The following is a 26430-nucleotide window of genomic DNA, read 5'->3' on the forward strand; positions in this document are numbered from 1 at the left end:
TTTGACAAAGTTCAACCAAACGACATCAAAGAAAGGGAGTGAGAAACAGACCTGTCATAAAGAATCTGTGTGCATACAAAGTCCACAACAATTACAAGCCAAAGTCCAGTTCAGCTCGCTTCAGCAAAGATGTCACCCTCTTAAAAAATTCAGGTTCCTTTTCCTTGATATCGTCAAGAGTCCTTGATTCATGTTCATCTGCCTATAAAGAATGATGAAAAAATGTTATTTGTAATTAAAACGAAAAAGAAATGCAATCAGATCTTCAACAGCATGAAATGATTTCATCCAGTAGTTCACCTGACACCTAATTGGATGACACTCTAATCATAGCTATAACAAACTGCATTAGGGTTTTGGCAAGTCAATAATAAAGATAAATCTCTTCCATCAACTATATTATTCCCTTGCTCTCCAAATTGAAATGCAATTCAGAGATTCCAATAAATGACCAAAAATAAAAGACTAGATGATTTATGCATAATTGTGTATACACTGGGTCTCCTTGACATTGGTTATACAGAAAAAAGATAGGCCAAGCTCTTCCAAAAACTTAAACACAGCATCAACAATTTTTCTTATGCAGGAATACTTGCTAAATGAGAGAATGGAACGAACAAAAATGACAAAAAAACCATGAAGCTATGGCTATAGAAAAAAGTTTGAATGGTTATGTAGCAATGGATTTTTAAGAAAGTCTCCAAAAATAATAAATCCACTCCTATATGGGCATATGCTAGTATCAGTCAAACATTTTGATTGCTTTTACCTCCTTCCCACTAGGGATTTTAGCAGCCTTCAAAAATAATTTTGGCACTACAAGGACAGTATTATGGCAATTCAGTTAAACATTAGTGACAAACGTAGAATCAAACATCTGATACTAAAATTGATTCGGATGCATTAATTAAAAGGCTTTTGGAAAAATTTAAAAGAACAAGTTAATGATGTCTTTTATAATTTTATTATTGCTTTGTAGTGCTTGAAGCTCCATTTGTTTGTTAAATAATTAAATCCGACAAATATACCTCTTTAAATTTCAAAAGAATCAAGTTTGATACGCATGCTGGCTTCATTCTGTCCCACCTGAAAAGCAATGATGGATAACAGCACAAAAATGAGAATGAATCAACTATACAATTTAAGAAGACAACTATAATCCAATAACAGGTACAAATAATTGTGTGACTAACTGTTACATATAGCCATAGTAATCACAAAACTTGTCAAATGACGTCATAGATTAATACAAGTCTAATCGAATTCTGAAATGCATAGATCTGCAGTAATGCCACAGCAAAATATTGCTTAAACTTTTAATAAAGCAAAATGATGAGTAAAAGCTGCTGTTTAAGTCAAATTCAAGCAACACAAGGAACTTGTTGCTCGAGCTATCGATGAATGGAATGATCAGCAATGATGTAACAGATAAAACCCTGGAAAATACCAAACAGCAAAAGGACAGATGCAACTATCCAAGCTCAGTTATGCAAAAGAATAAAATTTCAGTAACAATTTATCATAAAAACAAATATAAAAAAATGTTTTATTTGGTGCTTGATACTGTATTTCACAGTCTAACAACCAACTAAATTAGGTTATTCCATGTAAACAGAGATCAACAAGGAAAGGACGTTCCTTCTTATAAAACATTACACATAATGCACACTTTTAAACTATACATCTGTCCTTCGTTAAAAAAGAGAAGATCAAACATATTAAACTACAGTACTAAAACGTCAGCAACAGATATTGTTAATTATGAGTTTTTGCCCAAGGAAAACAATGCTAAATTCAGTATACACAAACCACACCTCACAAGCATTAACTCATTAACTGATCGCCACATTCCACGCCCTACATCTTTTGCAGACTGCTCCCTTGCACTTCGTCCATGCCACAGCTCCTTTGCAACATACATAACTTCCTCAAGATCTACCTGTAACAGATGGTAGGAGTAACAGAAAGCATGTTATATCAGAAAGCTAGGACAGTAATTTGAGAAAATATGAACCATCAATGAGCCAAAAGCTAAAAGCTCTGGTATAACACAAATGAATTTAACATATCAGCATACTGAAAATTCTTCTCTTCCCTAACAAATTAAACATATAGCAACACATAAATTAATTACAAATGGAAACATCAAACAATCACACTATCCAAAGAAGAACAATATAAGAATACTTAACCTGTTAACTGCTATAGTAATTAACAAGTGCAAGAAAACTGTGTAAAGTCACACTATACTGCAATGAGATCACCCATTCAAAGCAAAGCAATTAGGTATAAACTAGAAAAATAATATGGTCAGTTATTACGAAAAATTTGCTGAATGCTTTCAGTTTGAAAATAAGAGTAATATGACCCGTCAAAAAACTTTTATAAGTCTTCTGGCATACAAAACCACAATCACCAATTCCAGAGTCAATGGACACTAATAGTATTTACATTGAGGGATCTGATGTTTAAATTCCATTGAGCATCTCAAGAAACTAAATGGTTCTCCTGGGATGATAAAAGTAAGGGTTGCAACAATCCAGGCTTGTCAGTTACCTATATATATATATATATATAAGAAAGTGACATAAACTTCTCAAATCTTCTAATTACAAGTTTCATAAGATAGCACATGGTAGCAAGACTTTCCCATTCATATAAAGGAAAAACTTTTTCAATTTCTGCTCTCAATTCTAGAGCTTTCAATTTTAATGTTCATCCTGAGAACAAGTGCAGCCTTTCTCATGAAGAAGATTATTAAAATCCACCAAATGCCCAGTAAACCAGTACATGCAAAGCATAAATGAACAAATCAACTTATCATATTTGGTTAAAAAAGCTCTTAAAAGAAACTCAAAGTGCTAAACATTTGGCTCAAACAATAAACATAAAACTAATATCAGAAGTACATCTTTCAGTAAAGATAGATTAAAAGAAAATTTTCTAACCTGGACTTCCGCGGCTGTGCCATACAATGATTCCTCATGCTCAATAAGGCGTTGGTGAAGCACCTGATAATGGTCACTATCTAAGTTTACTATGGGCTCTGTTTGAACGTTCAACCCAGAAAGCTGTGTCACAACATAGGAGGCCATGACCTGTCCAAAAATTGCAGGGATGCTACCTAGAACAGGTATGATGCGAACCCTGAACCCAGGTACCATCTGATAATGCAGTAAGAGGTTTAAATGTTAAATCACAAAGAGAATTTATGTTAAAATCTGGTAATTGCAAGCTAAGATTAAGATAACTCGAAATTGATGCAAAGCAACAAGAAGATTTTGATCATTCATCCTTAATATATTAGATACATCAGCTCCATTATCAGAAGGTTAAACAATCCATATTATTATAAAAAAAAAGTTAACAACTAATTCAAACTAATAGTATAAAACCCTTACTTGATAATCTAAAGGATTTTCCTCAGCTCCACTTGGCCCCTTAAACGGAAGCAGCTTTACCTTAGGTTTCTCCAAGGAAAAAACAACAGGAATACCACCTTCGATGCCATAATCTTTCTTCAAACGGTGCCTTACCTGAAAAAAAGCAAATACCATGAGGACCCTAATATTAACACAAGGAGGAATAACTACTACTGCATATTTACTTGCTACAATAACTTAAACAAATGGAAAATAAAATACACCATCATTAAAACTGTGCACCAACATAAGACAAAATTATTTCCAAGATACATGCATTTATCAGTCAGAAACTATGACTCATGTATTTATGATTCACCTCCAAGGTTTTTCTACTTTTTTTTCCTTTTCATAGACAACATTCGAAGTGATCGACACATAGGCAACTGATGCATAAAACTGTAAGATTTAAATAGTGGCAACGCTGAATTGCAGTAGCAGATACAGGCTTAATATCCAGAGCTTGAAGTTGTTAAAAATCATTAGACCCAAAAATTTAAACCATGCCTTCCAACATAGTATTAAGTCATCCAACAGGTCAACCCATGTAGCAGAGGATCTCTGGAAGCAGTGGCATTAGTTAATTCAGGAGCAGATTTCTGAAATACAATTCAAAAACAACTCAAATTTTAAACAGAGCAGATGGTAGTAAGCTTTTAGCAGACTATAAGCTTTCAGGGGGCAATGGTCTGTTCTCAAGGGACCATCTAGAAACTCCATTGATATCAGTAAAAAATCTCACCCAAGTTATTTTGGGATCCCCTCTTCTGAACATGTTGTATCTTAATCAGATAGATGAGACAGGTTAAGAATCCAAAATCGCGGACACAAAATTCCCATTGATTTTCTAGAAGAGCCAAAAAAGCAAGAAATTAAATGCCTAAAGAAGCAAACTGAAAATAAATAAATAAAAAAAAAAAAAAAGATTTCTCTTTCATTTACACAAAGTCAATCAGGAAATTATAGAAAAAATCAAAAACGTTCAAGAAATAATAAAAAAGGAAGTGTGTTTTGAGATCTCAAAAACATTCTAGAATAGGAAAAAAAATGCAGGCGGTGGAGCTTCCCTATGAGGAGTCTACTGAAAGACAAGTATCTAAGAAGGCAAGGCCAGTCCAAATGAATGATGGACAATTGGAGCTATGCATAAGGAAATTCAAGAACTCTTAAAGAAATGTTTAATCAGAAAAGGCTATTCTCCTTGGTCCTGTACAGCATTTTAGGGGGAAAATGCAGCAAACAAAAAGAGTGTTTAGAGGGGAGGGTGCGAAGTTGGTGCGTATTTTTGGGTGGGCTTTGGGTATTATTTTTTTATATTTCATTAATTATTATTAATTATAAAAAACTAGAGTTTAAATTGTATTTAAGGCAAATCTTAAGGAGTTTAAGGAAAAATTCTAAAAATTCTAAATATTGAATAAGAACAGATCAGGGGTATAATAATCCTTTACTGATTCCAGGGTCAGCAGTTAATGATGAATTGGACGGCATTATAGTCATCTAGGGTGTAACTTGGTTTAAAATAACATATACTATTCATTCGCCCAGCACTTTCTAAAATTCCAGAGGAGGTGGGCGTTACTGATTTTTTCCCATCTGAAACACAAAATACTTACATTTGAGAGCCAAATATATAAGAATTAGCATCCACTATTCATAAAATGAATTGTCTATGCAACGCAGCTCTACTTAACAGATGATAAAGAAGATAGGCATTTATAAATCAGTTAGCAGTTGAAGAGACAGCATTAAAAAAAGCCAGAAGCATTACAGATCGAGATAGTGGATCATTTGTTGACTCTTTCAAATCAGCCACGCGAATTCTTGTTGGGTCAGCTCTAGCACCAGCTCCTGTTGCAGATAGAACCTTCAAACCCCTACGTACACATGCAGCAAGAAGTGCCACCTATGATATATGAAAATTGAGTATGTTATATCATCTATCCAATATCAAAATCATATATAAAAACGATATTTAAAAGGACTATGGAGTGCCTGAAATGAAATACTATTGCCCTGTCAATACTTTTTATTTTAGCCTTGTTGAAAAACTATAATTTCAGAAGTTTAAGCTTATACCTTACGTGCCATTCAAAGTGTGGCCTAATTTATTCAACAAGCTTGCCCAAAAAATAGAAAGACAAACCCATCAAACACTATGACATAGTTTAATTAATAAAACGGAAGGTTTTTCCAGATTCCAACAAAAGACTTCTAAATTGAATAAGCTCAGGTACAATGTTTAAAAACCATAATTTAAAAAACTTAAATATGTATGAAAGGCCAAAAGATAGTATCTAAATCATAACAAGACAAAACTCATTAAGTATGGCAACTTTAGATGATCATGTGGCCTTATCTAGTCATGTATAAGATGCTAAATAAGCATATTTAAGGATTTTCTTTTACCCTATATCACAATCTTCAAATGTAATTCATATATAAAAAGTACAGTAGATAACTAGTATTGACTTTTCCCCATATTAAAGAAATAATTTCACTGCTAATCAAAGTTAGTTTCCAAGTGAACCATACTCATAAGCAAGAAAAGGTACCTTTGTATCAATGTTATCAATGCAATCCAGAACAAAATCAGGGTGGCCTGAAAGAATTTCTTCTTCGGATGATGCATCATATAGTAGCACTTTTGCCTCTACATGGCATTCTGGGAAGATCAATGAGAAATACTTTTTGAGGCACTGGGCTTTTGGAGTACCAACGTCCACTCGGGTTGCAACAGCATGTCGATTTAATGATGAAACTGATACCTTCTCACATGATAAAAAATTATACATAACTATTGCAAATAAAAAAAATAAAATTCTAAAGCTATTAACTTCTGAAAATAAAAATAAAAGAGTACTTTAAACTTATCCATTTTTTGCAACGCCTTAGTCCTATTCTTTCGATGCTTGGCAAATATATATATATATATATAGAGAGAGAGAGAGAGAGAGAGAACGGAAATTAAAATATCAATGCTACCAATACCTTCCANATAAAAATAAAAGAGTACTTTAAACTTATCCATTTTTTGCAACGCCTTAGTCCTATTCTTTCGATGCTTGGCAAATATATATATATATATATATATATAGAGAGAGAGAGAGAGGGAGAGAGAGAGAGAGAGAGAGAGAGAGAGAGAGAGAACGGAAATTAAGGGTGTGTTTGGTTTATTATTTTGGATAGGATTTTGGGAATAATATTGGGTAGTTGGATAGGGGAGTATTACGAGGTAAAATTTAAAAATTTCTAAAAAACCTCCCTAGGTTTGCTAAGTTAATTAACACCCCAATACATAAAAATTTTGTAAAATGACAAAAACACCTCCCACCACCTGCAGTGCCAGATTCCGGCCACCACCGTCGGAATCTGACCGAAAAATTATGTTACAACACAGACCAGTCGTATCTGTGTCGTAACGCATAGATCTGGCCTTTTTCGGCAAGATGCCAGATGTGGCCGTCGACATCCGCAAAAGCCCATCGTTGGCAGTCGTTGTTGGTCAATGATGGCCAAGATTTGGCCGTCAGATCAGTGAATTATTAATCAGTTCCGATTGAGATGTAAGCCGTTGTGCCAAATTCCGACAACCACCAGTGGTGGTTGCCAGAATCTGTCAAGAATGGGTGGATGGGGGTGTTTTTGCTAATTTTTAAACTTTTTTTCTGGGGGTATTTAATGAAATTAATAAAATTAAGGGGTCTACAGCAATTAAACAAATATAGTAATATTTCTGGAATAATGTGCCAAACAATATTTGGGGAATAGGATTGGGAATATGAATAGAAATAGGGAACCAAACGCACCCTAAAATATCACTGCTACCAATACCTTCCAAATATTATTACTAGCACGATTGAAAGATAAAATTCCAAAAGGCTAAAGCAAATTGTTAAAAGTCCTTTTTTTTTATTTTTTTTTATTTTATGTTGGTTTGGGCCTATTGGATTATAAGGAACTCATATATTTAATGACTATTAGTGCGTCTATTAGGGCTTGTAATATCTGCCTTTAAATTAGAGTAGGAGGGTTGGTGAAAGGAAAGTTTTTCTTATAATTTCTTCTGCCTATTTTCTCTTTATTTTATTATTTCATACTTCAACTCAAATAAAAGAAATAATATATCAAAAAGTCATTTGTACTAAAACCATAAAGAGTAAAAACACATTTATCTACCAAATAATTACAATTTCTTATAAGTATAGGAGAGCTTTTCTTAAATTTCTTCTGCTATCTTCTCTTTATTTTGTTATTTCATACTTCAACTCAAAATAAAAAATTTAATATATTAAATTGAAAAGACATTTGTACCAAAACCATAAAGAGTAAAACAAGTGTATGTACCAAATTCTAATGGTACATAATTACATAAGCTCGAAAAATAAGAGACCAGATACAATACATATAGAAAACCAAGTTACATGGACCCTTGAAACAAAGTCGGGATGACAAGGTGTCCGACGCAGATTCCTCTTGGAAAAGTTAAAATTTTTCATTAACTTGTAACATACAGTATCCAAATAAACAACTACTCCTAGATGATGAAAAAACTCATATGATAGAGCGATCCAATATCAGTAATGCCATACTAAAAGCACTCAAATGCATTAAATTACCTTTGTTGGCATGTCAAAGAGTATTGACAACCTTCATAGTACATATATCGGCTTCATTTTCATAAAAGCATACAGTATTATATGCCCAACTTCATTTATGTCTAAATTTCAGATATAATTGAACTGCAAAAAGTGATTATCAAAGGGTAACCCCCAATAATACTCCAAAAAACTCACTTAAAGAAAAATTATACAACTAAATCACCCAAATATAAATTGTATGCGAGAAGAATAAAAGAAGCATAATTTTACTAAAATGCTGTTAGTCTCTACACCCATCTTAAGCATTTCACTTCTACTGTCTAAATTCATTTGTTTAAATTTGTTACAAGCAGAGAACTGATTGTAATTTTCTTATGTATTGCATTGACAAATTATACATCAATATATAGAAAAATAAAGAACTAATCTAGGAAATAAATAATCTAATCGGAAATAAAAAATCTAACTTCCTATTTTACAGATTTGTTCCTATTATGTACTGATTACAATCCTAATATCCTATTATAGATTTATTCACTTAATCATGCAATATCTGTAAAATTTTGCATAATTACTACAACATCTACAACACTCCCCCTCAGATGGAGCATAGATGTTAATTATGCCCAGCTGTTACAAATATAATCAATTCGAACCCTTCAAAGCTTTAGTGAAAACATCTCCTAGTTGCTCTCCAGTCTTCACATATCCTGTAGAAATTAAACCTTGCTGTATTTTCTCACGAATGAAATGACAGTCAATTTCAATGTGCTTAATTCGTTCATGAAATACGGGATTAGAAGCATATGCAGAGCGGCTTGGTTATCACACCACAATTTTGCTGGCAAAGAGGCCATAAGACCAACTTCAGTCAAAAACTGATATATCCCTATTACTTCACACACAGACTGGACATAGCCCTATATTCCGATTCTGCACTAGATCGGGACACAACAGTTTGCTTCTTACTTTTCCATGAGACCAAATTTCCACCAATAAAAACACAGTAGCCGTAGTGGATCTCCTATCTATCTGGAACCCGTCCAATTTGCATCAGAGAAGCACTCAATATTATTAGTGTCCATGATTTCCGTACAAAATACCACGTCCTGGAGCTCCTTTTAGATAACACAGAAATGTTCTAACGCTGCCCAATGATCAACAGTAGGAAAGACATGAATTGACTTACTACACTAACGAGTACGAATATCAGGACGAGTGACTGTTAGATAGTTCAACTTTCCAACCAGTCTTCTATACCTCTCAGGATCTTCAAATAGTTCACCATCTTTGGTAAGTTGCAAATTAGGAAACATTGGCGTACTACATGGCTTAGCACTCAATTTTCCTGTCTCAGTTATAAGTCAAGTACTATTTCCTCTGAGAGAGAAGATGCCTTTCTTGCTCCTTGTTACCTCAACCCTAAGAAATACTTCAACACTCCTAAATCTTTTGTAGAAACTGAGTGTGAAGAAATGACTTAAGTAATGCAATCCCTGTAGTGTCACTCCAATATGATAATGTCGTCAACATATACAACAAAGAATAATGCCAACTGCCGATTGTTTGTAAAAGACTGAGTGATCAGACTTGCTCTTTGTCATTCCAACTTTGCAACTACCTCACGAACTTTTCAAAACCAGCACGTGGACTCTGTTTCAAACCATACAACGATTTGCGAAGTGACAAACTTTCCCATACTCCCCCTGAGCAACAAATCCAGTGTTTGCTCCAATAGACTTCTTCCTGAAAGTCACCATGTAAAAAAGCATTTTTTATGTCTAACTGATGTATATGGCCAGAATGAGTAGCCGCCATAGAGATAAATAAGCGAACAGAAGTCAATTTAGCCACAGGGAAAAAAGTGTCAGAATAATCCACTCCATAAGTTTGAGCATAGCCTTTAGCTACAAGACGAGCTTTAGCCGGCCACTGACCCATCAGGATTTCCTTTAACCACACACCCATTGCATCCAATAGGCTTCTTTCCAGTAGGTACCCCATTCCAAGTACCATTAACATCTAAAGCAGTCATCTCTTCTATTATAGCATCACGCCAACCAGAATGAGATAAGGCTTCATGGACAGTTGCAGGAAGGGGACAGAGTCTAGTGATGCCACAAAAGAACAGAAGAAGATGATAGGTGATCATAAGAACAAATGAAGATATAGGATAAGTACACTGACGTTTACCTTTCCGAAGCAAGGAAGATCAAGATCACTCAAGGTTGGATCCAACGACGAAGAGTCTTGGGTAGACATGAAGTCTGAGTGTCTTCTTGACAGGAACACAGGAGCCGGATCACTGGGACTGGGTCTAACGACAAAAGGACTGGTACAAGAGGTTCCTGTCGACGAGAATAGACAATCGAATTGGAGGTAGTGACGAACAAGTGTGGTGCCGGAGGAGGAACGTATGTGGGAAGACTCAGGTGTGAACGTGACAGTATAGATTAGTAAGTCATCGTCCTCCCCCTGCTGTATAGGTAGAACGAAGTGGGAAAAAAAAGGGGTGTTTTCTAGAAAGTAACATCAGGTGACACCTGATATCTATAAGACCAGGACAATAACATCGATATCCCTTCTGAAGACAGAGGTAACCTAGAAAACCAATTTAAGAGATTTGGGATCTAACTTGGTTACTTGGGGTCGAACATCACAACAAAACAAGTACTACCAAATATCTTTGGGGCAATAGAAACAAAGATTACGGGAAGAGAACACTGTAAGAGTGGAACCATTCAAAATAGAGGAAGGCATGCGGTTAATTAGAAAACAGGTCGTGGAAACTGCATCGGCCCAAAACTGTTTAGGAACTTGCATTTGAAATAATGGCTCGAGCGTTTTCAAGAAGGTGCCTTTTTCCTCTCGGCTACTCCATTTTGGGATGTGTGTCAACACAAGAGGATTGATAAGAATGTCATGCTGGCGCATATAAGACTGAAAAGAACTCGAGAAATACTCTTTGGCATTATCGTTTCTTAATGTCTGGACAAAAGCATTAATTGAGTTTTAACTTCAGCACAAAGGCACAAAAATGAGAAAACAACTCAGAACGATCTCATTAAATAAAGCCAAGTTACACAGAGTTGTCATCAACAAAGGTAACAAAATATTTAAATCCAGGTTTTAGACACAATAGACACGGACCCCAAACATCTGAATGAACTAATTCAAAAGGCACTAGCCTTTTATGACTCTGGACTTGAAGAAAGACGGTGGGTGTGGCAAATTGACATGACTCACAATCTAACGAAGATAATTTATTAAACTGAGGACATAGTTTCTTTAACAATGGCAAAGAAGGATGTCCTACGACAATGCTCCTCAAAGGGGTCGATACTGGAACATGCACTGGTTCTGGGCACCTGTGTGTCAAGTGTAAAGCCCTCCAGATTCATGTCCTTTACCAATAATCTGCCTCGTCGTAAGATCCTGAAACGGCAATGATCAGGAAAAATGAGATGCAACATTTAAGAGCGCGAGTGAGTTTACTCACAGAAATTAAATTAAAGCGAACTGTGGTAGACTCAATACAGAGGATAGGGAAATTAACGAGTAGGGGTAACAGACCTAGACCCAAGAACACAAGAAGTTGACCCTCAGCTAAAGTAACATTAGACAGGAATTATGTGACTGATATGATGAAAAGAGACTAGGATTACCTGTCATATGATCTGTGGCACCAGAATCAATGACCCATTTGGAGTAGAAATAAGACATGTGTTTGGTTTACCTGACTCGCGAGAGCAGTGATGGAAGTAGATGAGGACTTCAATGATTCTTGATACTGAGAAAACTTGGCAAACCCATAAGCTGAAATCATAACCTCTTCTCAGAAGTATCAGTAGCGGAACATGAGCTGACTGAGGTTTCTGGGTCTATTTTGCAACTTTCTACACGTGCGCTTTGTATGACCGGGTTCATGACAATAGTAGCACACACCCTCCTGACTCCTGACTCCGATTCTCACGATAATTCGAACCCCCTCCTCTATTATTGCTCCTGTTATAGAACGCCCAGTGTCATGATTCTGACTTACAAGAACACTACTTGATTGAACAGATGGAGTGCTTTCTGTACGAAAACCGTAGTAAATATGTCTTGGAGGGAGGTGATCTCAAACTAGCAAGAACCTGAGATTTAGCAGATTCATACTCAGAAGGGAGTCCAGCTAGGAAACTCATAATCGCCATTTTCTCTCGTTGAGCTTGTTGAACTTTCACATCAGCACTCACCGGTAGAAGAATGTTAAGTTCTTCATATGTCTTTTTAAAATCCATAAAATAGGCCGTAAGAGACTATCTTGTTTCTCAGCTCGATAAAAAGCTTTGCATACATCAAAATACGAGAACATTCCATTTCCCAGAATACAAAAAATCTAGATAGTCCATCAATTCCTTCACATATTCACAATGATTAATTAAACCAAGTACCTCACTGTTGATGGAGTTCCGTATTTGCAAGAACAACCGGGCATCCTCTCTCAACCAGTTTGTTTTGAATCGTCTTCAATGAATCTTTGGTGAGATGATCATTTTTACCCAATGCTTCGCAGATAAAGACGATTGTCTTACTCCAATCAAAATTTTATCAGACCCATTAAACTTATGCTCCGTAATTTTTGACTTACAGGAACCATATCAATTATAGACTTATCAGTCATGTAAGAAACGAAATAGCCAACAAAACTCTTCAACAAACGAACTCTATATCAACAGAACAAAACTGATATCAACAGAAATCAACAAAACTGTTCTGACCTGGCTGAGAAACTGAGGAACTTCATAGCAGTCGCTGAGAAAAAATGGCCACTCTCCAGGTGACTCACGAAAAATGCTCACTTGGGCAAAAAGAAAAAAAAACAAACTGAAAAAAAAAACACAACCTAGAATTGCTTGTATTGCTCTGATACCATGTTACAAACAGAGAACTTATTGTAATTTCTTATGTATTGCATTGGCAAATTACATCAATATATAGAAAAAATAAAGAACTAATCTAGGAAATAAATAATCTAATCTGGATAAAAACTAACTTCCTATTTTACAGATTTTGTTCCTATTATGTCCTGATTACAATCCTAATATCCTATTATAGATTTATTCACTAATCATGCAATTCTGTAAGATTTTGCATGATTATCTACAACAATCTACAACAAAATTTTTTAGAATTTAATTAAACTGCAAAGAGAGATCTTCAAAGGGTAAACCCCAATTATATACTAAAAACCTACTTCTGATGAAAAATATACAACTAAATTACCAGAATGTAAATTAATATTAAGACGATAAAAACAAGTATAATTCTCTAAAATACAGTTACCTTTACACCATCTTAACATGTTACTTCCACATAAACTCTAATTCTTTTTTCTTCCTTAGTATTTGTAGAATATTTTTCTTGTATTTCATAATGAATGTCAATGAATTTATAGCAAAAACAAAAAACTAATCTAGGAAGTAATCTAGGAAGTAAATTGTTACATTCCTATTATAATTCTATTTCCTATTCCTATTATAATTCTATTTCATTATTACAATGAGAAGAAATAATTCTATCCTATATACAAGGATTCTATTTCTATTTTACATTTCAACACTCCCCCTCAAGCTGGAGCTATAAATCATATGCACCAAGCTTGTTACAAAAAGTCACACGAGAACCTTTGAGAGATTTAGTGAGGTGTCTGCTAACTGGTCGTTGGAAACTAACAATAGTTGCAATACACCCTGATAGAACTTTCCTCTCGAACAAAGTGACAATCAATTTCTATGGTTTAGTCCCTCATGAAACACTGGATTTGAAGCATATGAAGGGCAGCCTGATTATCACAAAGTAACTTCATTTGTGATACTTCGACAAATCTCAACTCTTGAATTATTTGTTTAACCAACCAGCTCACAAGTGGCTAAGGCCATTGCACGATACTCTGCTTCAGCACTTGATCTTGCAACAACCGCTTGTTTTCTTACTTTTCCATGAAACTAGGTTTTCTCCAACAATACACAAAATCCTGAGGTAAAACGTCTATCAGATGGAGAACCTGCCCAATCAGCATCTGAATATCCGACAATATGCGAATGGCCCTTATTTTCATACAGTAAGCCTCTACCTGGTGCTCCCTTGATAACCTTAAAATCCGGAACAACTGCATCCCAATGACTATCACACGGAGTTTTGAAGGAACTGACTCACAACGCTGACAGAAAAGGAAATATCCGGTCGTGTGATAGTAGATAGTTAAGTTTTCCAACAAGTCTTCGATACCTTCCAGGATCGTAAGAGGCTCCCCCTGTCCAGGTAAAATTTTAATTAGGATCCATAGGAGAGTCTATGGTCTGCAATCTGACATCCCTATTTCCTCTAGAATATCCAGTACATACTTCCTCTGAGAAATAACAATACCAGATTTAAACTGACGACTTCTATGCCAAGAATATCTGATTAGCCCTAAGTCTTTCGTCTGAAAGTGTTTGAACAAGTGTTGCTTCACTGTCCAAGGCCATCTTGATCACTTCCTGTATACAATATCATCGACATAGACAACCAAATAGATACACTGCCTGATGATGTATGTCTATAGAAAACAGAGTGATCAGACTCACATCGATCATATCAAACTCTTGGATAACTGTGCTAAATCATCCAACCAAGCACGAGGAGACTGTTTTAGACCATATAGAGAACCGACGTTTACATACCAAACCAACTCCCCCTGGCAACAAACCAGGAGGTTGCTCCATATAAATATCTTCCTGAAGTTCACCATGAGAAAAGCATTCTTATATCCAATTGATGCATAGGCCAGTTTTGAATGGCAGCCATACAAAAGAACAACCGGACAGAAGACATCTTAGCAACAGGAGAAAAAGTGCCAAATAATCTGTCCCATAGATCTGAGTGTATCCCTTGGCCACAAAAACGGGCTTTCAGCCGATCAACCTTACCATCTGGACCAACCTTTATAGTGTAAATCCATCGACAACCAACAATCAATGGCCCGAGGTAAGGAATTAACTCCCAAGTATGATTATGATGCAAAGCAGACATTTCTTCAACCATTGTCTGACGCCACCCGGGTGAGAAAGTGCCTCATGAACTTTCAAGGAACAGAAACAGAAGAAGGGTGGAGACAAAGGCATAATATGAAGGACATAAACTGATGAACTCAAAAAATTGTAGATGGGATGAGGTTTGCGTGTAGACCCACATACCTTTACGAATAGCAATGGGAAACTGATCAGCTGGAGACAGGACCGTGGCATTGGAGGAATCGAGCACAGGACCTGCAGGACAGGGATCTCAGGAACGGCAGCGGGAACATCAGGATCACCTGTAAAGGAACAAAAACTATTGTCGACAGGAAGAGTGGTATTAGTAGGAGCTAGGTATCGAAACAGACGAAGGTGGGAAAGCAACGTATGGAATAGGTAGAACATCTACACCGGATCAGACTCCACTGGAGGATGAGGAAAAAATGGAGAAGACTCAAAGAACGTACATCAGCAGAGATGAAGTAACAAGGTTTGGCAGAATACACTTGTAGCCCTTCTGAAACGTGAATCCCTAAAAAATACATTTCGAGACTTGGCTGACAGTTTATCCTGACCAGAGGGAAAATGTGAACAAAACGTGCTCCCAAAGACACGCGGGAAGAGAAATAATGGAGTATCAGGGAAATATGGAGTGTGGAAACCCGGTCTTGTAAAATAAAGAGGCATGCGATTTATTAGTAACAGGCGTTAGAACCGCATCAGCCCAAAACCGGAAAGGGACATGGCTATGTAAAGAAGAGTGCGAGCAGTTTCAATGAGGTGTCTATTTTTACGCTCAGCAATGCCATTCTGTTGGGACTATAAACACAAAAGACTGATGAAGAATCCCCTGAATGTCATGAATTTAGTAAGGAATCAGAAAATTCACGACATTATCACTTCGTAATATACGAATGGTAGTATTATGTTTGAGTCTTATTTCAGCACAAAATGATGAAAATATGGAAAATAATTCAGAACGAGAGCGCATAAGAATAACCAAGTGCAACGGGAATAGTCATCATAAATGTAACAAAATATTTAAATCCCAAGTAGTTAACACGACAAGGACCCCACACATCTGAATGCACTAACTCAAAGGGGACGCAGCCCTTTATTGACATGCTTTGGAAAAGATACGAGTATGCTTTCCACTGACACACTCACAACTCAAGGACGATTTAGATAGACCTGGGATCATTTTCCGAAGTTGGGAAAGACTAGGAGGCCCAAACGATTATGAAGGAGATCCAGAGACTCGAGACAATACGCTTAGATGGGATATGGAGATGATAGAGACCCTGTGACTCACGTCCTGTGCCAATCATCCGTCCCGTGTCGCGATCCTGTATAACACAGAGTCAGTATCAAAACGAATAGAGCAATTAAGGAGCGGTAAGTTTACTAACAGACACGAGATTATGGACATTTGGGAATATAAAGCACAAAGTCTAATGCTAAGGAGGGGGGTTTTGCACATCAAATAGCTTGAACATCGGCTTTAGACCATTGGCTAAAGTAACAGGAGATAAGATACGTATTTGTAATCTGAGTAAGTAAATGAGGGTTACCAGAAATATGATCCGAGGCACCTAATCTAGGACCCAAGGTCCTAAAGCGGAAGACTGGAAAGGCAGCAACTGAATACCCGTTTGAGCGACGGAGGCAATGGATGAGAACTGCTTACTGGCCTGATCCTGTAAGTATTCATCATAATCAGTACCTGTGAGAGTTAGGAGGGCTGAGATCACTGTAGAGGACTCAGAATGAAGATCAGAGTGATCAGCCTGAGTAATATTAGCAGCTCGGGTAGTCGACCATGTAACTTAAAACATTTCTCTCTAGTATGCCCCCACCGATGACAGTAACTACACTTGGGCCGATTTCCTCTGCCACTTCGATCACCTTGTTCTCGAAAAGTTTGGACTGAGAAACAAGGACTAAGAGTCACCTGGGAAGGTATAGTATTAGGGGAGGAAACCCGAAGTAATCTGGCAAACACTTCGTCAAGGAAAGGCACGGTGAATCCAGAAAGAATTTGATCTCGAACAGGTGTAAGTCGGACGACGAGCTGCAAGTGTCAGGACCATAAAGAACTTGTCCCGTTGAGCCAAATCTTCTGCCGCAAATTACCAGCTGGTAACAGCAGATTGAATTCTGTCTTAAGGGAAGCCGTCTTACCAAGGAAACGACATATTCATATCCTGTTGTTTTGAGATGAACTAAGTTGGACACAACAGATATAAACGTTGAATGTCATGTGTATAGAGAAGTTTAGTCTGACTCCAAATATCAACACACAAAGCGGTAAGATTTATAAATAGGGTGAAATGGGATCAATAGTTTGCCATAACATACTACACAGCATAGCATCACTTTTAGTCCAGGAAGACTTACTGACGTAATATCAACAGCTTTGTGGTCAAGTGATCCTCCAGACCTGTACCCATACACCATATCGACAGAGGCAGCCCATGATGAATAAGTAGCGTCCCATTAATCGCTCAGTGGTGATGGGAGGAAGAGATACAAAAGAAAAACCACTTAGATTCGAAGGAGAGGCTGTTTTTGAAGAATCCTGAAGTCTTGAAACTGACGGAAACACAGAAACTTACGCTTGCCGGAAAAACTGAACAGAGGAGGGCTGCTGGAAAAACGATCGGCTCGTGAGGGCGCGTGCAGTGGCGGCCGACGACGAAACCACTCGGGTTGGACGACGAGGAGAAGACAATCAGTCCGGTGTGATTGGACCAGATTCTGATCGTTGCCGGAGAACAGTCGCCAGAGAAACAATTGCCGAAAAAAAAAATCCGAGAAGGGAGAAAATTTTTGAAATTTCAGATACCAAGCTCTGATACCATGTGGAGAAATATTTTTCTTGTATTTCAATAAGATGTACATGAAGTTATAGCAAAAACAAAAAACTAATCTAGGAAGTAATCTAGGAAGTAAATTGTTACATTCCTATTATAATTCTATTTCCTATTCCTATTATAATTCTATTTCCTATATTACAATGAGAATAATTCTATTTCCTATATTACAAAAAGAATAATTCTATTTCCTATTTTACATTTCAACAGTATTAAGCACATGAGATAAAAGCAGCATAATTTTTCTAAAATACAGTTACTCTATACACCATCTTAAGCATGTCATTTCTTCAGTAAACTTTAATTCTTCTTCTTCTTTTTCTCTACCATATCTAACATATGAATATCATAAATATATAACCCCACCCATTATCAAATTTTTTGATCTGCCTGCCAGGCTAGTTAAAGTTATTCCAGTTATTAAGTTATAGCCAAAATTGGCATCCCAAACGGTTTAAATTAATATTGTTATTTTCATATAACTAAGAAAAGAAAAAGCAATTGACGAATAATTTGAGATAGGGTCAGAGAGTTCAATTTTCCAAGAAATTGGACCATATATCTATTCTATTTTATTATCACAAAATTCCCAAAAATATAATAGAATAATAATATATAAAAGCACAATATTATTTTTCCAGATAAACAATAAGCCAATATGAGACATCTCCCTCATTGTACTCCCCAGAAGGATCATGAAAATTTTTATTCACAATCACAAAGTAGATGAGAAAATCAAGCTCTTTCCCTTTTTGAGCTGCTTCCAATCACCTTTTTAAGAGTTTTAAGAATTGAAAGTTTTATTGAATTAATGTAAAGTCAAGATCACATCTCTTCTAGTATGAACATGTCCACTCAAAGGGCATCAATTTTCATTGACGTCACTCACTACTTTAACTGGAGGCTTTAATTGACTTTTTGAAGCCTTATAATCCTACAGCATGACCATCAAAGCTGCAATCTGTATTGCAAATCAAACCAAATCACATTTTGACTCTGATAACTGACACCATCATCCACACAAGAATGACACTTAACTCAATGACCAGATTGCAACAATTACATACAAGGGCAAATCTTTGAGCTGTTAAACAGCCAAGAACCTTTAAAAAAAAAAAAAGAAAAATCTAGAAGGATCAACAGTCTCATAAAACCTAACAAACGGAATAACGCATATCTTCAATTTGAAAGGTCATGCATTACAAGTATTTGAAGCATAAGACAAGAAAGAAGACATGTAGCTCTATTCAGACATCAGATTCGCAAGTTGCAACCCAAGACAATTTTCTCAAACTCTGATTCTTAAAAATAAATATGACAAGAAAATTTAAACATCACTAGTCATCAAATTCTATTGACCATGTGAAGAAGTATTCGACAGATTCAATGGAGAAGGGCAGAAAGCCACCAACTGAATGCCATAGCATAAACACTATATGGATACTCAACTTCACCCCCTGGAGCTACTGATTATTTGTGTTACTGACAAGAATAAAAGCATTTTCATAACAATAATATGCTGCTTGAAGCTTGCATCAAATGATAAGAACAGGATGAATGGCCATTAAACAAAAGAAAAACATGTAACATTATGATGACTGATGTCTATAAATCTTACTGGAGAACTTAATGCATGAGAAAGCAGTGGTGACAGCAAACCTAAAAAGTTAACTCCTCAGTAAATACATATATTATCAGCAACGGGATCATTGGATTAACAACCTCTACAAGTGAGATGAAACTCCGAGAAAATATGGTTGTCAAAGCTGATACTATGTTCAGTTATCAACTACTTGGAGGATACCAGAAAATTACCAGCACAATGAACTGGAAAAAGAAAAGCTTACGGAGAAAATACCTGATCAAAATCCACCAAGAGGAGCCTGCCCACTCCTGATCTCAAAAGCATAGAAGCAGCATGACTCCCAACCCCTCCAAGACCAATGACAACAACATATGATCCAGTCACTTTCTGTTGAGACTCAAGGCCAAAGAATTGAATATTCCTAATATTGAAAAAATAATAACAACTTACTATCATGCTAAAAATACTAGCTTGGAATTAAAATTACATCAGTTTCAAAAGGATCTTTCAAGCCAAATTCAAGCAACATAAAATTTGTCTGCGTAGAGAACTTTCAAAAGTATGAACTACATAATAATAAAAGCAGAAATTTCTCAGGTCTCTGACAAAAATTTCTAAAGATTTTATTCACATACCAATTTCTTCAGTATTGAAGAAATGTGAAACTAGGTTCACACAAACATTTTAATGTCTAACACACACAAGAACCTAAAACTAAACTCCTGAATATTCAATGGTGGCATATCAATTTCTTTTGATATCATTAGAAGAATTGACGTATGAAATTATAGGCATGGTATAGAGTTCATCAAGTATTTTGCTTAGCTAAGTCCATTAAAGTTTATTTAGTTTTATTTTACTGCTAAAGTTTGTTACAATAAGGTCATGGCCTCTATATATAAACGTTTTAGTTGTTTTCTTTTCGGACTTGAAATATGAACAGATTAATGAATATCAATAATACTTTGGGTACTAATGGATGAGTACTAATATGTGTACTAACTAAAGCATAGTACCCATACTATGCACATAGTACGGGTACTATGCTTTTGTTAGTACACATATTAGTACTCATCCATTAGTACCCATAGCATCACTCAATGAATATTGGCTATCTCCACAAGTTTCTCTGTTTCTTCCCTAATTCTTTTGAATTTGCCGTATCTCCACTATTACCAGATTTCCTCCATGCTTCTTATTTATATCCTTCCAGTTTCCCATCAAGAATAGCTGGGTAATTAAGCATTAAATAAAATTATCTAATCTTATCCAATAACTATTTCGTTTCCATGGAAAACCAAAGTTGGTACCAAAACCCAGATATAGAGGCTAAAAGTGAGATGTCTCCAGCAACTAATAAAGCAGTTTTGATTGCATTCTTATACTTAAAATAAATTCATCTTTAGTGTCATTTTTAGTAGGTTTGACACTAACAAAACGGCAGAGACAACCATAATTAAGAAAAGAAATAAAAAGCACCTGGTCAGTTGTTCAGAAACTATTTCATCTTTAAGAAGATCTAAACTCGGCATTCCACCCTTCATCGTGCAACAGTCAATTGGTGTATTAGATACAAGTTCTTTACCTGCTAAAAGCTATCTTTAGAAGAATAGAATAAACATTCAGGTTAAGAGTTTGAGATGCCATCAATTACCTATCCACAAAAAGCTTCATATTTTTGAAATCCACAAACATATTTAAATAAAAATAATAATAATAATAATAATAATGCTGGCATTAGATGTTTTCAGTGTCTTCAAAAATATGATTCTAAAAACACACAAAAACAAAAAATTATCTTCTGTTGCTCCAAATCACAAACACCGAAAGTACTATCATTGTTTTTGTTCTCAAAGTATTGTTTTCGAATTATCCTATCAGGCACCTTCTTAATATTTTGTTTTTCCTTTTTTTCATTTCATGGAACAATTTTTCCAAAAACGATTCTGCACAACAATACCCAAACGGATAGTTGAGGGAAGAAAAAACAGTAATCTCACTTGTCGTTGTATAGTTAAACAAGAAGAATAGCAATAATTTAAGACTTAAGAAATTACCATTCAATTCAACAGCTTTTTCAGAGCTTGAGTGCACCATATTTCTGCAATCAAAAATCACACTTTACAGTCTATTCTAATTATAAAAGAGATTAATAAACTACATGATAATCAATCAATTTAGCAATGAAAATATAAAGAAATTAGTTTTACCTTGAAAGAATTTTATACAGAAAGACGGTTGAAACGGATCCCAAAAGAGCCCCAGCTCCTACCAATGCTAAGCACTTCACTTTCTCCTCCATTTTCCCTTCTCTTTCTACCCTCCCGAACGCACCTGGATTGAGCCCGGCGCGGGTTCTGTTTGAATTTTACTTCAGAAAAACCTTAAACCCGTAGATTCCAAAAGTTCAAGTGCGCATTGTGAGATAATTACATCTGAATCCTGTAAGTTTCATGATATAAGTACAGAGGAACCTTTAATACCATTCCGTTAAAATCCCTCAATAAAAAAACACTATTAAATTTAAAGGGTTATTTCAATAAACCCTCCAGGAGGTGTTGTTCACTTGTTTGGTTGGGGTTATCTCGTTACTATGCAATACCGATTTATATTATTTAGATTATCATGTTTGGTTATTAAGTAATATCATATTTCAATAATTTTTTTAAATTAATAATAATTACTATTGATTGTATAAGAGATAATCAGAATACTATCATTTTCTTATGTATTTTATATTTTTGTTACAAGTTTACTCATCCTTATTAAAATTTTTAGACAATACTACTCCTATTTTGAAAACAATTTACAAATATATTCATAGACTATTTTATCTTTATATACAAAATTTTTAGAACATAAATACCCTTGAACTTGAACAAAATTATCAAAGACTGGTTATCGAATCTAGCCACTACCATCGACCATCGATGCCAGAACAACGCTTACGGCTTCTGGTCATTGTCAACAAACAATAGCCAGAACTATGGCCGTAAATATGATTTTTTTCATATCAATAAAAGGTTCATGTTTGTGAAAAGTTCTTATTATTAATGATGGCTAGATTAAGCACAAAGGTCTATGATCGAAAATAAATGAAATAGTGAATATAACGAGATTGATTTTTTGTATATTCTTACAAACATTAGGAATTGGACACTTGGGTTATACTAATTTATAAGGTTATTAATTTTGCTTATATATAATACATATTATTAAAAAGTTCATGTTTATGAAATGTTCAATTGGGATAATATGATAATAGTTGGTTATCAATTTTATTTTATATTACCGTATGTTTAATTATTATGTTCATTATTGTATAAAATTGATATAGTATGATCTTTAGCGTTATGGTTAGTGACGTAGCCAAAATTTTGTCCAAGTGGAGACAAGTCATAAGAAAAAAATTTCAATTATCATCATCCATGAAAATTTGTTAATAAAATCTTCATAGATAAAATTATTTATTTTTATGTGTGTTATTGATGACAAAAATTAATTTAGAATTTAAAAATAGTAATTACAGTGTTATTTAAAGAATACTAGATATCATGTGACATATGTTTATCCTAATATTTTCAAGTTTTTTTTTTTTTTTTTTTTCCCAAAAAGCTTTTTACTAGAAAAAAATACTTTCAAATTAATATATGTGCAACAAAATTATTATTAATCCATTAATCCCAAATCTTTACTTTGTGCTTAGATCTTAGTAAATGAAAATAAACCAAAATATATTATTTATAATTTCAAAAATAATTAAATAATTCATACTACTATTTGAATAGTTTAAGATAAATTAGGTCAAAAGAGTGAAAAAATTAGTTTGATAATCATAATATGTAAGCATGAGCCCCTACTCAACCCTTAATTTGTTATTGTATGAAGTACTTTAATATATATCCAGCAAATATTATACTCAATTGACGTCTGTTACTATTGATATTTCTTCAACATAACTCACACCGGTTATTTTTGAAGTTACAATAATATTAAAGTAGCACTAAGATATTTCAATAACTACTAAAATAATATAATTAGTTTAATTAATTGAATATTTATTACATAAATAGACACTTTTATAGATATGTAATCATTAATATTGTTTATCATAATGCTTAACAAATAATAATTTTGATTGGTTTTTAAATACTAAATAATTTTCATTAAACTTTGCTCTTAATTAGCCAATTATCTAAACAATGTTTAAGTAGTTAATTAATATATTAAAAAATCATAAATGGCCTAAAGCAATTTGAATAGCCATTGCTTGTGGGAAACAATGACCTGGGCAGATGCTCATGCTACAGGGATTCTCTTAAATTGGAAGATATTAATTACATTTATCTTCCTGTATGCCACGTGTCCTACCACTTGTTCACTCATATTAACATATTTGGGCTTTGTTCCCGTTGGGTAGACTTCACAAGTGGCCCAAATCTCCAATCCAACCCATTTTCAATATTATTTTAATTCATTCTAGACCGTTGATCATATATTTTAGGGGAAGTGATTCTAGCCTCTTATCAAACTGATTAGTATCCTCCTGTTTTAAATGTATTATGTTTCGACAAGTTTTTTTTTTTTTTTTTTTTTTTGGTACTGTTTGAGCCAGTTTACGCGTACTTCAACTAATCTCTATGGTTCATTGAATACCCTACAAACCCAATGAACCGGATAAGACACAATTATACATTGAAGTAAGTGGCTGCAAGATTTGAACCCAAAAAGTCAAAGAAGGGAACACACCTCTTTGACTATCAGGTCAATCCCTTGGATTATGTTTCGATAAGTTTTACCTTAATGACATGATAATTTCTAAATACTCTCGTTGTCTATTTCATATTTTTTTGTTTTAATTTTTAACCTTTAATTCTTACATAAACCTTAAATCTAAATTTTCTATATAATTGAAACATTTTTTTTTTTTTATTTGATGGAAATATATGATTAAAGCCATGGAAAAAGTAGTCACACAATTGGATGAATTTGAACTTGAAGAAGAAAAAAGTAAGTTTCAAGTTTGAAATTGAGAAAAAGGGGAATAAACAAAAGCCTAATTAAGTTTGAAATTGGGTAAAATCAATGTAAATGAAACCTTAATTAAGTTTGAAATTTAGGAGAATGATATAATAAAAAACTCTAATTAAGTTTGAAATTGAAGGAAAATGGTGCAAATAAAAACCCTAATTAAGCCGGGCTACTTTCAATATTAATTGAGATTTAAATATCATAATGCTAACATGAACATACTAAACATAAGATAATACTACTAACAATACAACTTGATCCTACACGCATACAGATAGAATTACGTCTATGGAGTTACTATCAATTATGTCATGATTGTAAAATAAAAAGTAAAAAATAGATTTGGGGTCTTAAATCAGGAAGAAAAAGGTAATAATAAATAGGAGCTAATCCTATGATTATTAAGTCTAACTTTGGCAGATTTGAGATTAATTTTGGATTTTGGTTGGTGGGAGAGTCAAAGTGACAGGTGCATTTGACAAGGTTACAAAGCAGATTAATTAAGAAAGCTAAATATTTTAGCTAAAGATAATGGTATAATATAAAAACCAATGACATATTGTTAATAATGTCAATTACAGATTAGTGCGTAGATAACCTAATTCTCCATATATACTGATAAGAAAAGTTTGTGTTACATTATTTTATTTGTCATGGTTTATAGCCACGAGTTTGTGTTTGGATTATACATATTCAAAACCTTTGCAGTGCAGCAATTGATAAATGACTCACTTGAGTGGGTTAGGACATAAGCAAGTTATTGTGTGGTTGTGGTTTGTACTTATATATATTGCTTTAAACTGGGTGATCAATGATCTCTTATCTCAAGTCTCAACATTCCAAGTGTGATCCAGTTGGGTGTTTTGGCTCTGGGTCACTATCACTAATAGTATAACATATAATTAAGAGGGTGTTTGTTTGACCTTATCAACAATAAGTATTTATAAGCTGTATTTAAAATTTTAAGTAATTACGTGTTTGGTTAAAGTACTTATAAGTAATTGATAAGTAGTTAACGTGTTTGGTAAAATATGGCTTATAAGTACATTTTATTATAAAATGACTAAAAAGCGTATTACATTAAACAATGATATACTATGAAATTTTAAAATTAAACAAAGATAATGCAGTAATATACTTGATTAAACTAGCTTAAACTTATAAACTCAAAAAAGTTATAAACAAACAAGTTAGCTTAATTTTAGAATTTATAAACTAGTTTGTAAGCTTAAACAAACACCCTCTAAGTAAGGATTAAGGAATTTTCTAATTCAACAACCGACCTTGCATCATGCATGCAATGTTTAATGTTATGTACCTACTAAATTCCACTATCCTTACATTTCTTATGAAAATAATGCCTCCACCCTTAGGCCAACCTCAACTTTTAATTGTATAGACTATAGAGCTACCACATATGCTGCATATAGTTATTGACTGCTTATAATTAATACACACAACACTTAAACCTACATTTTATTATAAGATTACGCTCAGCGTGGTGGCGGACCTACATACATGAGAAGGGGGCGTAACGAAACCCATTAATTTCATAATCAATTACATTCCCTTATTACATGTTTGAAAATATTGTATTATCTTATATCTCAATTATTTATTTTTATATCATAAACAAATTTATCTTTTGTTTTCTATTTTAATTTGTTAAACTATTATCAGTTTAATAATATAATTTAAATAAAATGTTGTTAAAGATTTTCAAGGGACCTATCCATAATTATAATTTAGTTTTCACTTTTGTTTTTTTACTATTATTATTCGGTGCATAAATTTAGTACGCTACTTTCAGTAATTGTATCATTTTCCTAGAATTAATTATTAAAATATCAAAAATTACCAGGAAAAAAAAATTAAGAT

At 34.3% G+C, this 26430-nt stretch overlaps 1 protein-coding gene across 2 annotated transcripts; it reads right to left on the minus strand.

Annotated features, from left to right (window-relative positions):
- Positions 1 to 51: 51 nt before the first annotated feature.
- LOC116118001 (tRNA threonylcarbamoyladenosine dehydratase) lies at positions 52 to 21898 on the minus strand. Of its 2 annotated transcripts, none has more exons than XM_031403987.1 (11): positions 21732 to 21898; positions 21579 to 21622; positions 21001 to 21106; positions 19795 to 19942; positions 5978 to 6190; positions 5194 to 5328; positions 3402 to 3536; positions 2949 to 3164; positions 1815 to 1939; positions 1029 to 1086; positions 52 to 202 (listed from the first exon to the last, which is right to left on the minus strand). In XM_031403987.1, the coding sequence occupies exons 1-11, from the start codon at positions 21821 to 21823 to the stop codon at positions 92 to 94; spliced, it is 1383 nt and encodes a 460-aa protein (XP_031259847.1). In that variant the 5' UTR covers positions 21824 to 21898; the 3' UTR covers positions 52 to 91. The 2 variants fall into 2 exon arrangements, with proteins under 2 accessions (XP_031259847.1, XP_031259846.1); XM_031403986.1 differs by having other exon boundaries at positions 21001 to 21109.
- Between the last annotated feature and the right edge of the window lie 4532 nt (positions 21899 to 26430).

This window comes from Pistacia vera, unplaced genomic scaffold (assembly GCF_008641045.1).
Source record: "Pistacia vera cultivar Batoury unplaced genomic scaffold, PisVer_v2 Contig829, whole genome shotgun sequence".
NCBI classification, from domain to species: domain Eukaryota; kingdom Viridiplantae; phylum Streptophyta; class Magnoliopsida; order Sapindales; family Anacardiaceae; genus Pistacia; species Pistacia vera.